Source organism: Taeniopygia guttata, chromosome 4 (assembly GCF_048771995.1).
Source record: "Taeniopygia guttata chromosome 4, bTaeGut7.mat, whole genome shotgun sequence".
In the NCBI taxonomy this organism is placed as follows: Eukaryota; Metazoa; Chordata; class Aves; order Passeriformes; family Estrildidae; genus Taeniopygia; species Taeniopygia guttata.
In genome coordinates this window covers 8,543,948-8,559,083 of record NC_133028.1, presented here as the reverse complement: position 1 = coordinate 8,559,083, position 15,136 = coordinate 8,543,948, and the positions used below count along the sequence as shown (strand labels likewise).

The 15,136-nt window shown below is 36.1% G+C and overlaps 1 protein-coding gene across 1 annotated transcript in view; it reads left to right on the top strand.

Moving 5' to 3' along the window:
- POLN (DNA polymerase nu) overlaps positions 1-15,136 on the top strand; it is an 89,863-nt gene that overhangs the window by 35,693 nt on the left and 39,034 nt on the right. Inside the window, exons 15-17 of the mRNA XM_072927939.1 lie at positions 641-698; positions 2,187-2,264; positions 2,688-2,802. Of these exons, the coding sequence (XP_072784040.1) occupies positions 641-698; positions 2,187-2,264; positions 2,688-2,802 (251 nt within the window). The remainder of the gene's footprint in view (positions 1-640; positions 699-2,186; positions 2,265-2,687; positions 2,803-15,136) is intronic.

Sequence of the window (15,136 nt, the reverse complement as noted above, 5' to 3'; positions counted from 1 at the left end):
ATAATGACACAAAATAACAGAAAGGAGTTGTCATGTGCATCTTTGTTTTACTGGAGGTGTATGAACCCAGATGTTGAAAAAAGAAATCTGCTGCTGATCCTAGTCCTGTATGTTGGTTGATGAAATTAGCTCTAGTTTTTAACCTGGACTGATGTGCTGTGGACTATAAAAGCTTTCTTTTTTATTTTATCATACATTTCAAAAAAGAGTAGATGCTACAAAATAATCCAAGAGGCTGAAGAATATTCACTTTCTTTAGCGTGCAGGCAAGATTCACATGTACTCTTTTCTCAGAAGTAATACAATATAACTAAAAGACACAGGTTAAAACAAGAAGAAAATTATTTTTAATTGGATTGCTAATTACCTTCTATGATGCATCCAGAGATTAGGCTTTAAAATGGCCGGAGGTGAGTAATTCTTCTTAGAATATTCCACTTTTCATTTAAGAGCAAATATTCAAAAGTGTTTGCAGATACAGAGCGTGAAGATTCCTTTGGAAGGCAAAGTGGTTAAACTTTCTTATTCTATGGGAAGGACTTGCTGGCACTAGTATCACTAATGCTGGTAATAAAATGTTCCTAAACATATTTTCATAAACTTGCACTTGCTAAGCATTTTTTATTCTTCCTGTTTGTAGAACATTCAAGGTATCTCTAAACATCCAGTTACAATTGCAAAGAAACAGTACATAAAAGGTAAACTGTATTTTTATTAAGATGAAAAGGCAGTTTTATCTAATTATTTTATTGTGTGGGATTATATTTTGAAGCAAACTGATAGGTCCAGCATTAAATATCAGATGATCAATGCTTTGTTATACATTAGCATTTAAACCAATTACGTTTTCTGATTGTTCCTGAAAAAAGATTTGCTTTTTCAGCACTGATTTAAATAGTTACAAGCTTTTAGATTTTTTTTTTTTGTTTCCCTCACTTTTTCCAAATGAAATTATGCATCTTAAATGCCTTAAATGTCCTAGGGATGATTTTGTATGCTTTCAACTCATAAGGCTTTGCCTGAGTCAATGTTTAAGCTGGGCCATTTTAATCATACTCACAACTAAACACCAGTAGTTAGTCAGATGTGTTGTTTTTGATAACAGATGTGTATTTAAAGGCAGATGGTTCAGAGAGAATCAAAGTGAAGTCTAGAAAAGCATGAGCCAAATGATGATGACAGAAACCCACAGTAGCAGACTCAAATATAAGAGAGATTTTGGAACACACATTCTCCTCCTCTGATGCCTGCAGCCACAGCTGGGCAGTGCTGCTCAGTGTTTCTCTGCTAAGGGCAAGCTTTGCCTTTCCAACTCTCTGTGTTGGAAATAATACAGGTCATTAAACAGGAGGCTAGAGAAGATAATGCAAAATTTTGACAGCAGTTTTATTTTATCTACATGAGTCATTTTATAAGCAATTTTTAAAGTTGCTATAAAGAACTGTGTCAGTAGGGGCAGCATAAACCTGAGGTGCTGGGCATAACTGTAGCACATGAAACTTCCTGGGGATTTTCTTAATCATCTTATATGCTTCTCAAAAATGTATTTCTAAGTTTTTCCTGTATCAAGACACATTTTTTTTCTATTGTCTTCACTTTCATGCTGACCAGATTCTGTTGCATTTCAAACCACCATCTCTCCCTACACTATATCAAATTATATTCTCTGGATGCATTCAGTTTTTAGTACCTTGTGTTAGTGTTTCACTATATTATTGGGTATTTCTGTCATTACAATTTGGATGCCTGTGACAGCTCTGTGTTCTCAATATTATATTCCCCTACCATCAGTAACTCGGAATTTGGTTATTAACACATTGCTGCAGCATGTTCAAAGATAGAAAAATAGATATTTTTACTTATTTTTATAGACGACCCTTCTTTATGAATGTACCCTTTATTGAGTGATCTGTGAGGAATGTTAGTTGCTGTATTTATTTGATAGCTTGTGTTTAAGAAAGGGTTTGGATTTGAGAAAGGAAGGTGAGCAGTACTGCAAGGATGGTGGAGGTGAAGTTGTACATGACTGATATAGTGAAATAATTGTGATGCTGGCAGTTGGTGCTCTGCTAGTTTGCTTACACTGCCATTTCTGTGGTAGCTGTGTATTTGGTATAAAACCTATGGTTTGCAGCACAATATTTTTGAACTGGTGTTTGGGATTTAAATGAATATCTCCTCTCTAGGAAAAGAAGAGGACATAATAACTATTTCCCCAAGAACGTTGTTTGTTTCAAAAAAAGGATGTACATTTTTAGCAGCAGGTAAGAAAGAGAGTGAATTATTATTCTCATGTATATTAATATTCACAGTTCTGTCATGTCTTTTTCCCCTCTCCTTTGGATGACATATTTTACAAGGCTGTCAAATCCCTTAGTAACAATTAATATTGTTATATGGTGTGTGTTCCTTATTCTGCTTCGGAAGTGAATGATGTTTAAGCCTTGTGAGGAGAAACAGAGCTAATAAGATTAATTGACACATGGAGATAATGAAGGATTGAGACACTTTGTGATCCATAGCTGGAACACAGCATCTTCAGGATGAGCTTCTTACAGGCATCTGCCTTTTTAAGCATGAAAAAATTATTGAACTCCAGGCCTACATTTTAATTTGTGATAGTCTGGTTAAAATGCAGGTATGTTTTTATTTTAGAGCAATAGATGCATTTTAACACTGTTTTCTAGACTTTTCACATATTGAGTTAAGGATCCTTGCTGACTTATCATCCGAGCCAGAACTTCTGAAACTGTTTCAAGAACCTGAAATCACTGATATCTTTGCTACACTGGCTTCTCAGTGGTAAGATTGAATGTTGCATATTTTAATAGTAATTAGACAAAATAGTAAGAATTACCTAAGCTATTGTATTACTGCATAATGATAACAAAAGGCAGTATTTTGTTTCAATATCTATTGTTCTTATGATTTTCACACTATGAATTCCCTTCTGTCCTTCTGAGCCTTCTCTTCTCCACATATCAAAATGCTGCAGTCCAACTGGCCAGTATGAGCCTTGTGGCAATGATATATTGGGAACAGTGTTGCTGATAACTTTCTCCTTGTATTATTTTAACCAATTCTTTTTAAAAATCCACAGCAGCAGGTAGCAAAGTTATCCATCTGAAAAAAACATAGAATAGCTTTTCTCAGTAAAAGTACAAGCATTGCTGAAATTTATTTAGATATCCAACAGAAGTATTGGACTTGAATTACATATATTTAAGAAACAGAGACTAGAGCTTATAGGATTTCTTTTGAACTAATAAGTTTAGTGCTTCCATATTCTGGAATGATTTGGAAAAAGTCCTACCCCAATAATTTAAAAAATGATTTTTTAAATCTCCCTATCTATATTATTATTTACTGATCTATTCAGTATGCCAATTAAATGATGAACTATCAAAAAAAGAATATTAGTCACTTAGTTGTTGAAGGTATTTTATATTGTTGTTTATATCATGGTGATGCCTAAAAGCCTCGCTTGAGACTAGGACTCCATTGTACTTAAAAGGGCATGAGCACTCATTAAGTGACAGGACAGATGTCGAGAAACTTGTGGTTTCAACAGATAGGTCAGAAAAAGATTGAATAAAATGCTGTAGCATAAAGCTCTGAACAGACTGAAGTTCATGTAAATATTATGCAATTAGCTTATTTTCTCTTTTTCTCCACCTCTTTTATCTTTTCATCTCCATTTCAGTTGGAAGATTGTTAGCTGAAAATGAAGCAAAAATACCTATGATTGATTGAGCTTGATTCTCATCCTACGGTTTCTAAATTTTTGTAGGCATAGTCTTCCCAAACATGGTATTTCCTACACACTTCCGTAGTTCACAGAATCTTAGAATTCTAGAATGGTTTGGGTGGGAAGGAACCTTAGAGACCATCAGGTTCCAGTCCCCCTTCTACAGGCAGGGACACCTTCCTCTATCCCAGATTGCTCCAAGCCCCATCCAACATGGCCTTGAACACATCCAGGGCTGGGGCATATTTGTTAATATGCTCTGAATTTGTACAAAGAAGCAAAATGGAGCTCACATTATATTTATTCTGCTACCTACAAATCAGTGCTTGAGACGTGCATTCTGAGAGAACAAAACTCCAGACCACAAAGATTCCATTGAATAGCTCTATGGAAAGATTACCTTTCTTTTAGAGATCCTTAGAAGCTTCTCTTGATACTGTAATCAATTCTTAGCTCCAACATGATATCGCTAGAACCTCATGATGGAGTTAAATCCTTATTTTAGTTTGGTGATTTATTGGAAATGTATGCATGAAGATGAGTCAAATTTTGTCTCAGCTCTGGGCATGGCTCCAGAAATACCATTCTATTCAGCAATCTCACGGCTCTTGGCAGTCATCAACCTCTTGCAGTTGCTACACGGTAACTTTAAATTTAATGAAATATTACCGGCAAATATTTTTATCAGACAGAATTGTCATGGAGTGTCTACAAAATCATTACATAATGGTTCTGCTGACTCTACTCTCAAGCTTCAGTAAAGCTAATGCTTGGAATAAACTTTCTCTTGAATCTGTTAGATGATTTATGAATTACAGAAACATGAAGGGTGTGTTTAATCTCATCTAACTTTGGACATCTGTCACATACTTGGAGGGATTCATTTGGCTGACTGCTAATATGCCCTGTGTAATAAGATCAGTCACACAAGAAAAGTGTTGACTTCTCACCATTGAGAACAAAGTAGGTCTGGGGTGGCCAGCTTAAATGTAGACATCTGTATTTGTTCTAAAAAATTTAATTCCTCCTGTTGAGTCAGTTTCTACTGAACTCATCTTGGATTTTTGAATGCTGTCCTTAATTTCTCTGGCACCAAAGAGAAGATATAAAATTACAGGCTTCACAAATGCTTTCTCATTCCAGATATTTATTCATCTTTCATATTCCGCTATTGATAAATAAAATCTGTAGGGCCAAAAATTAGTCAATTGACTTTATTGTAGTTGATTCTACTGGCTGGTATTAGAATCAGTTATGAGAAGAACAAAATAAACAACAAATCTTTTATCTCTTCTTGGTCATCTGGTTTTCTCTGGGTCTTAATCCTTTAAAATCTGTGCAACTGATACACCAATGGGCATAGCAAAAGTTTTGTTCTGTTTGAAGGAATTGCATGTTGTTACTATTTGTAAATCTTTCCTAATATATTTTGTACAATTGGAGAAACCTTTACAAAAAAGGTTTTTTTTTCTCTACAAGATCTATAAAGAATGGATTAGTTTCTGAAGCTCCCTCTCCAAGGACAAAAAATTAAGTTAGTGTTAGTATCTAGTAGCATATCAGCTTCTGATGCATGTCAGGTGGTATCTTTTAGCAGGTTTTCTGTATCTAAAAATTCTTAGATTGATAAATATCAAATCATAAATAGAAAGGAATACATTATTGGATAGAAATCTGAGCTCCACTCCAGAGTCCAGCCAAGTTTTGTATCAGTTTATTCACTTATTTTTTCTAAAATTAATGGCTTCTTCACTGAAACATAACTCCATTCCTTAGCTGCCCTTCAGACTAAAGCCTTCAATCTGAAATCCAACCTTTAAAAAAACTTTCACAGGCTTTTTATAGCCTTTGGCAGGAAATAAATAGGGGTGGGCAGTTTCTGCAAAGAGGTGAACTCTATGAGTTCCTGATTAAATTAAGATCTCTTATGTATAAAAGCTTTTCACAATCTGGTTAGTTATTCTGTGCTGTGACTCAGCCTATCTCTGGTGCCTTAGAGAGGCATCTCTCTTGGAACCCTGTTGGATCCAAGTTTCTGCTAAACATAGTTCGTATGGAATCTTTGCTCTGGTCAGCAGAGCAGGTAGAGGTGTGTAAGTGTGTGTCAGCCCAGAGTGCCTGTACATGGCAGTAAAGGGCTGAGTGGCGATATTACCATCCAAGCTGAAATTCAGTCATATGCTGCACACAACCCAAACCACCAACCCCAGTGAGAGGCAAGGCTCCCGCCAGGCTGGGCTGGGATCTTGTGCTGCTCTGATGAGCTTGCAGAGACAGCTCATTTCAGGAGTAACTCATCTCCAGCACTCTGCTTCCCTGCACTGTGCTCAGCTGTTTGCTGGAGACACTGCTTGCTGTAGAGCGTTTTTGAAGTATTGCGTATCCTCTCTGGCAGAACAGTCTTGAAGTGGCTATTCACCTAAAACTATCAGAAGCTGCAGTTGACTTCTGCAGAACCACAGAATGGTTTGTGTTGGATGAGTCCTTTAAAGATTGTCTAGTCCACCCCCTTGCTATGGGCAGGGACATCCTCCCCTAGACCAGCTTGCTCATCTCTGCTTTGTATAGCCAATTTATTTTCTGGTCATCTAACATAGTTACCCCAGCTAGAACTAAGATGATAGTTAGTGCTCTTCCTCCTGTTGTGCTGTGATGGTGATTGTACATTATTGCCAAAATTATCTTAACAGTGAGTCCTCTGTTATGTCCTACAAAGAAAAAGCCTTAAATACAGGTCAACACCTTCTATTACAACACCAAGAGTGCATTACGTTAATGACACACTGAATGCATGGCAAAGCTTCAAGGCTTGCCTAAACTTTAAAAAATTCATGATATAATGGATTCTAGCTACCTGCAAGTTCACCTTGTGTTATGTTGCCTTGATGCCCAATGACAGTCATAATCCTTTTAAATCCAAATCATCATCCCAGTGCTGAAGCTGATGAAAGCTGTCCTGGCAGCTGTCTGACCAGCCAAGAGACCTAACTGCCATTAGACATCCCAATGACAGCAAACCTCAGCATGAACTTTCTTTCACTTCTTTAGATGAAAAATAAGTAATTGTGTTTAAAATGCCATTGATGTGTGTATCTTAAAATCACTTTCAAAAATAGATGCTGAAACATAAGTTCAGTCTTTTAGGTAATCTGCACTTTGCAAAATTTAGTAGTTGGGCTGTAATGATTACCTGTCTCTTTCAAACTGTTCTTTTGTCACCTTTCTCAGTAAGTTGTTGCTACTCCATTATAGTGTATATATAGTGTATATACTCATATTGACAACATTTATGTTTATATTTGTTTTATGTTCTCAGGCCTGAAATAGAACACTGATGTCTGTCATAAATGGCCTAGGAGATTTATGAGACAATTTTGCTTTTCTAAATTATAACTATGAACTAAGGGGTGAAACATCTAGACTCTATATCCTCATGAGCCAAGAGGTTCAGAGGAAAAGACCCTGTTAGTGGATTTATTGCAAATGGATTGAAATGAAAGTCCAATACTCCTATATCCAGAAATTTAGGAAAGGGAATACCCAGGTGATTTATAGTCTCTGGGGATAATACTAGCATATGAAACAAAGAACATTCTCTTGACCATGTTACTTCTCTGAGATTTAATAATATTTCTAGATTGTTTGTATTGGTTTACTGTTATCTTTTCATGGTAAATATATCTTTTCTTTAGATGATATTTGCTATTTGAGAAGGGGAGAAATTAACAAAGATATTTAATAAGTTGCTTACAGTATGATCTACCTGAAAGCATGAATTTATTACTGCTATAAACAGTGAATTTTTAATTGTGTGAGAGCAGAAAGATAATTGTCCCTGTGCACAAACTTTCCCATGCAGTGATAAATTACCTGGGTATTTTCTGTCATATATTCTATGCTATAGGTTGTCTGTAGATCCAGTGTAATTATACCCACGTTGGTCTATGCCTCAGAAAAATGCCTTTAATAGATAACATTGTTAAACAGTTGTACTCTAATTCTTTTTCAGTATGGAAATCAGAGAACACACAAAAAGTTTGCCTGTATGCAGTGAGTTTTCCTTAAATTCTAAAAGCTAAAACAATAGAGAGTAGAGAAATTTAAATAATCTCTATTAAAAATGCTTACATCTTACTGTATAGTAGAGGAATAGGTCTAATACTGATCAGTATACAGATGTGTTGTGTATTAAAAGGTATAATAATCAGATAACTGCTGCCATTCCAGTATGAAAATGGGCATCCTCTTTAACGTATCAATTTCTACCTCTGAACTGTAATTTAACCTGTACACATTAAGTACTGATGGTGAATTAAAGTAACAAGGTAGTTAGTGCATACTTTTTAAGGGTGATATTTGCTCTGATTATACCAATGAAAGGATGATTTGTGGCAGTTGTGTGCTATGCTTACACTCATGGCAGTGTTTGAAAGAAGCCTGGAGAATTTGATAGTGGTCTGGTTGCTCCTGTTTCACATTGAGATCTGTGTTTTATAGGATCCAAACCACAAAATACTCCTTTCTCTTTCATCTGTCATCTGTTCCCTCATATTCATGCTATTAGTGCTTTCTTTTGTGTGGTGATGGAGAGCAGCATGAATACCTGTTCTTCTTCCAGGTATTGAATTTACCTTCTAGTAAGTACTGGACATAATAATTGTTCACCTGAGTCTGTGTGGCTTTCAGAGAGTTTAAAAAAATGGCTCCAGAGAAGAGGACATATCTTGTTATGTCTTTGTATCCATGGCAGTTTATATCTAAAATAAAGAAGTGTGTAATTATCCTGGAATTCCAAGGGATTTATAAATTCTTTACCACTAATAATTTTGAAAAAACATTTCTTTCGTTTTTTTATAGCATAGGCTTGGTTGGCTGATGCTTTTAAGACATGTAAGGGTCTTTAGATTATACTATCCATGCCACTATCAGAGGAACTTGAACACTTCATTTCAAATAACCTTGGGAACTGCAGGCTGTTTATAAAATGTTCTAAATATGAAAGTCCATCTCTCCTCAGCTGGCATTTCTGTGGTATCATGGTGATATCTGTTCTGAACTGTTTTGTTAGAGACTGACATGCTGGTTTTGGAATTTACTTAAGAAAAAGCCTAGAGAGAAGCAAAGCACAGAACTACTTGGAATTAACATATTGAAAGGAGAAAAGGCTTTTTGTTATGTTTTTGTGTTGTCTTTTTTTGTTTTTAAATAAGTTTTGCCATCCTTGAATAAAAATATGACAGTGCAGAAAGGTTTGGTTTGTTCTTCGCAGAATGTCTTCCTGCAGGAAGTGTGGAATTTTATTTCTTTACCACCTGCAAACCAGGGGGCTCACAGAGCTGATTATGCCCAGTGATGGCCAGGTGAGCCAAACTGTTGCATACTGGCAGTTGGTCTGGTAGGAACTGTGACAAAATAGGGACTCTTGTTTTTCCAGCCTCTTGGCAATACAGGTTACTTCCTGACAATAGCTATCTGCTGATACCCTGCTGAGTTCTGAGTAACACAGGAAATAAGCAAAGGTATTTTGGATATTCCTGAAATTAATCAAAATAAGTCCTCACGGGCTGAATAATACAAAAAGATAACATGGTCTGTTTGAAAAAGATAAGGTCAAGTATGCACAAATGCTTGGTGGTAGGCTAAATATATATACACCTGGCCATATCCCTTTATTACAAATATATTCTTTGTATTAAATAGATTAAAGATTAATTCTCCACAAAATAGTATTTTTTCAGGTTAATTCTTATAACTGTATGGTATAGCAGATATGGAATTCAGTTAGGCTGCCTAGTCAAATAGCAAGAGCAAAGGCCAGTTAATCAGGGATAATTTAAATAGGTTTTTGGGAAGTGAACACCACATCTGCAGCTGAATAGTTTTTAAACAGATATGAATATTTGTCCTTCTATATTAATTTTATGAAAATATTATCACCGAGCTTGAACAGAGACATTGTTAATCAACAGATGTCACCTGTGTGTTTGTTAGGTGATTAAGGAATAATTAAATAATCATGCTTGTCCAGGTGGATTTTTACTAAGGAAACAGGAAGAGCTTTAGCTCTCCTCCTGTCCCCATTAGCAGACATAGAATTACAAGGTGCAGCCACAGGCTTTCACAGCTCCCTTTACCCCAGGCAGACCTCTTTTAGTTTTGTTCTTTATCTAAATAATGAGCTATACCAGTTTAGAGTTCTTAGAGCCCCATATTTGTCTAACAATTTTTTAGATAATCCAGGCTATACACTTCTAATCTTATAGGACATGAGGTCTCTTGGGATCATTATTTCACCCCTTTTTATGAACTTAATATCAAGTCTGAAATGAATTTGAGTTAATTAATTTTACTTCATCCATTTGCAAAATGGCAAAATCTTTGTTTTTGGAGTTGCAATGAAGAGACATCCCATGCCACTGAACAGATATAAAATGGTGAATCTTTTGCAGCATTAAGACAAGTTACAATCATAATTACTCTTTACTGGGGACTATTTAGGGTTACTACTAGAATCCTTTGAAGAGAGTAGAGGGAAGTTTTCCTGTGTGTTACATGGCAGCCCTCTTAAATAAGTGTAACTGAGCATCTCTGCTGAAGTCTTTCTTTAGAAGTGTATGACTGTTGTGATCCTTCAGCTCTGAAGTTTGGATCTGTAACTCAGCCTGTATTGATTCACAGTAAATCAGGAGCCTTAAGCTCAGTGCTGCTTGCTAGGACACTGACTAAGCTTTAATATATAATTTCTTTCATTATCTTTTACTTGGCTGGTTTTATAATCCTGTTACAATTCTTAGTTAGTTTCAAGGCTTCTACTTACTTTCCTTTGGTGAAACAGATTCTGAAGAAGCATTTTTTGCAGTATATATATAATTTCTATTCTGATCAACAGCTAAAATATCTCTCATCTTGTACTTTTATTTAGAGTGATACTGATAAAAAGTGTGGAATCAGTAATTTGTTTCTTATATGCTGTTAAGAGAGACACAATTTCAGTTTGAGTGGGAAGGCATGCCCTTTCAAATCAAGTAATATTCAGGGACAGGTACTAGGTACAGGTACTTCTCATTATGAATCTGGTAACTTGTTTGGCAAAAAAGTTGTGAGTGAGGCTGTACCACTTGCAGCTCCTGCAGCTGCTGTATGTGGTAAAAGGGGAAAATGTTCAGTTTGCCTTCTCAGAATCAGAGTTTTAAAATGTTTTAAGCTCCAATTTCAACACCTCTTGGGTGTTGGTGTGCAATATTTTAACAGTGCTACTTCTGCAGCAAACAGATTTCTACATGTTTTGAAAGCTCATTTGCAATAGTTGATATTAATTAAATTTAACACTTGTCTTACTTTGCACTCTGACAGTCTATATGACAACCTGTGGAAATTTCACCTTGTACTTTACACTGCCTTGTAGAAGTGCAGCTGCTGCTTTAGTTTAGACTGGTAGATAAAGCAGAGGGAATAAATTCTTCAGGAAGCATAATGGCTTTTGTTTTTAGAAGCTTTAAATAAATCAGCAGTTAACTAGAAGTTTAAGCAGACTCAGATCACATTGAGAGCTTATTATTATGGCACATAAAATGCTTTCTTAGCCATCTAGAGTAAATGAAAAATAAAGTTTTACAATTGCCACCACCACAACTAATACAGAAACTAGAGAAGAAAGCAAGGTCTGAGGGGGCTGGATAGTCCTAGTTGTTTTGTGGTGTCTGATAAATTTTGGCTTTGCTAATTTCTTATAAAGGTTCTGTTGTGTATGAAACTCCTATCTCCAAATAGTCATGTCCTTCTAGAGTGACTTCAATAAAATGCTCTGTTTTATGAGCACGCTCCAGAGCTCAGTAAAATATTTCTGTTTACTTCATTTCACTCAACTTCAGCTCTAGTGTCAAGTTAAATTTTGATGAAATCAAGAATGTCATGGCAATTCATTCTTCACTTTTACTATTGCCTTTAGTTCAGTGTTGACCCAAGGCATACCAGAAATTTAAGCTGCAAGAGATGTTTATAGAGAAGATTGAAAAAGATGGGATAGGAAGTTTCTTATCCCTCTCTGCAGAATTTGTTCAAGACCCTTATACATAGCATGACTGATTTCTTCCTTTTTTGATTGCCTGGCCAAGATATTTCAAAGTCTGTCTCTTATTCTTTTTCTGTATTGTGTGGATATAGTTTGATGTAATGTGACATCTCCTCTCTTCCCCTCCCTGAGGAAACTGTACATTGTTGGAACAATATGATAGCTCTGTGTTTTGTTCTGTGTAATATCTGAGATGGCATTGCATCATCTTTTGATTATATATTAAGAACTCTGTTCTTTCTGTTTCACTTCTCTGGTATTTAGCTAAAGGCTGCTCTGAAGGTCCCTCTATTTCTGTGAGACTTTTGACAGGTCCAAGATGTGTAATTATTTGATGCTCTGCTGCAGCTGCCTGTGTCATCTCCCAAAATGGCTGCTGTTCTGTCTTAACTATTTGAAGCCACTTGAAGAAAAGCTTGAAAAGTGATTTGTGATAAGTAAAGAAAGAATTCCAAGGGCACTAATTTGCATTTGATCCCTATTGTTTTGTACAAATGGCTTCTGAGAAATTTTATGCCATCCCAGTTTGCATAGACCTCTTAATCCATTAACATTTATTTGTTCTTTCAGTGATGTCCATCACTGTCAAAGCTCACACCAGCATCTGATGTGGGGAGTTAGCTACCCTGACTTCCTTTTCTTCTATACTCAAAGATCCAGAGACCCTAAAATAAGACTGCTCTTATGCCTCAGAAATAAAATGCTCTTACACCTCAGAAATAAAAAATACAATGGCTATGTGAGGTGAAAGCCCTTCTTCCTTTTTTCCCTGTTGGGGTGAAGGAGAGGAAACATGAAGGTTACAGGGTAAGGTGTGCTTTTTCAAGTACCTATGTAAGTGTCAGGGACTTTCTGTTCCAGCTGACATGCGTTCAGAACTCTGCATTTTTGCAGAAAAGTCTTGTAAATGGCCCTTTTCTAATGAAGAACACTGAAAATAAGTGCTATCTAATTTATCTCTTCAGTATCTGATACCTGAAACAGCAACATGCCAATAAATATCTTAATAAAGATAATGGATCACTTCAGTCCCAAATTAATCTCTCAGCAAGTTGTTACTGATGATAGCTATAATTTATGACATAATCTTGTTGCAATTGCTTTATCTGGTTCCCTGCTACTTTAAAATGTAACAACAGAAGACTTTTGACCCTCATAGCAAGCTGCAAAGTCATGTCTTTAAAATACATGAAAGTTAGATACCATGCTCTTTAAAAGGAGGTTGAGGACTAATGAAATAAATCTTCATGCAATGGATTATAGAGGCTACTCAGACAAAATAAATTATTTTATGATTAACTACTGGAAAAAGTTTTAAAATACTAAAGTGCTTCTGGATTCTTGCAAAAGTTTTTTATAGGGGTTATAAAGATATTTTCAGGGGCTAAATAGATATAAAATAAATTTAACCACAGTTTGGTAGGGTGTCATACCCAAAGGGAAGAGAGACAAAATGACAAAATATTTTAGAGTTGGCTGTAGTCTGGGAAGGATGACATCAAGCTGACAGCTGTAGTCTTTCGTTCAAAGAAGTTGAACACAAATAAAAACGTTAAAAAAACCTCTGAACTAAATAAAACACAATGTTAAACTGCTGAATTGTGTGTTGTGACTCACCCCTCTGACCCATGACTACATGACCCCTATATTTACGTGAAAGATCTGTGCCAGAGGTCCTCCAGCATGTGCAGTGGCTGCTGGAAAACAGCTCTGACCCTCCGGATGCCAGGTGGGGATAAATATACATGTATATATATGTAATACATGTATTGCCCTTCAGCTAAGGAGGAAGAGATGTGGGGGATCTGGCGTCCTATGCTGTGAGGAGTTTCTTTGTGTTATTCTGTAACCTTTTATCTCATTTATGCAAACCAGGTAATGATAAAATTGCAAATACAGGCATTTGACATAACCTTTTGAACCAGACATGACAAGTGTTTAGAAGTGACATAGATAAAAAAATACAACAGAAAAACTAATATATACTTAGGTTACATCAAAGTTTTATCTTTCTGTTACTCTTGACCTGCAGTTTCCCTTCTGGCAAGATGTTAGTCTGCATTTCAGTCTTTGTAGATGCTTTTTTCCATAGAATCCTACAATGGTTTGTGTTGGGAGGGACCTGGAAGACTGTATAGTTCCAACCCTCTACCATGGACAGGGGACACCTTCACTAGGCAAGGATAGTCAGAGCCCATCCAGCCTGGCTGTGAACACCTGCAGAAACAGGGAGTCCACAGCTTTCTGTGGAGGGATTTCTTTCCTATTTTTAGAAAAGTATCTTAGCTATATTTCCACTCTTCTGGGCAGTCTAGAAAAATTTCATTTTTCATCCTACTGTCTCCATGCTCTTATGCCAAGAAAGATAATCTCATTACTTTTTGTTTTGAACATAGTTGTGTAAATGCCTCATAGTTATAGTAAGCATAGAAACCATACATTTTACATTTCTGTATGAAAAAGATGGGCTAATTTTATGTATTCTTATGTATAATTTTATGTAATCTTATGTCTGGCTCTTGACTGATGCAAGACAAAAGTAGTGATATATTTTGATATGACAATGTCTTCAGGGAAACTGTTTCCCAACCTCTTCATTTTCTGTATTTTGTAACAGAGATTAGCCAGGCAAAAGTAATTCTAAGTTCTCTTCTGCATATTACCTTACAAATGTCTGCAACAAAGTATGCCTGAGCCTTGTCAGCATTTTCCATGAGTCATGGAACAGGAGCTTTCAAAAAAATTGTTTATTCTTGCTCATTGCATTAGCAGTGGGTGAACTGGGTTACAGGTAGCCAGTTTTTTTCCATGTCTTGGATACTCATATACATTGTTATATGTATTCTGATTGCTTCAGGTATAAGGTCTGCTAAACTGAAAGTGTACTTTCAGAATTTGCCTCCTACATCATCTTCCCAATGGTGATGCTGCTGTAAAACTGGGCCTTTCTAATTTTACTGATTACATAAAATGTCCATACCTGTTTCATATCCCAACACAAAGTTCCAGGCACAAACTTACAGAATGTAAAACTTTCCTCTGCTATTAAACAGCAACAGGTGATGGAAAATGAGACTTATATAGTTCACTGATGAAAACATAAAATGCTGTAAGAGCCATCAAATGAACAAACGTGTACCACTCATATATTGACTCATTTATTGGACATTAATGACCACATATAAAATGAATTTAATGCCCCTCCATCTCATTTCCCACAGCAACAATTCACAGCTTGGACTTGGATTAATTGGCAGATGCAAGAGAGCAGCCAAGGGTTTGTGGCTATTATGAGTGAGCGTAGCTTGGCTGGAGTG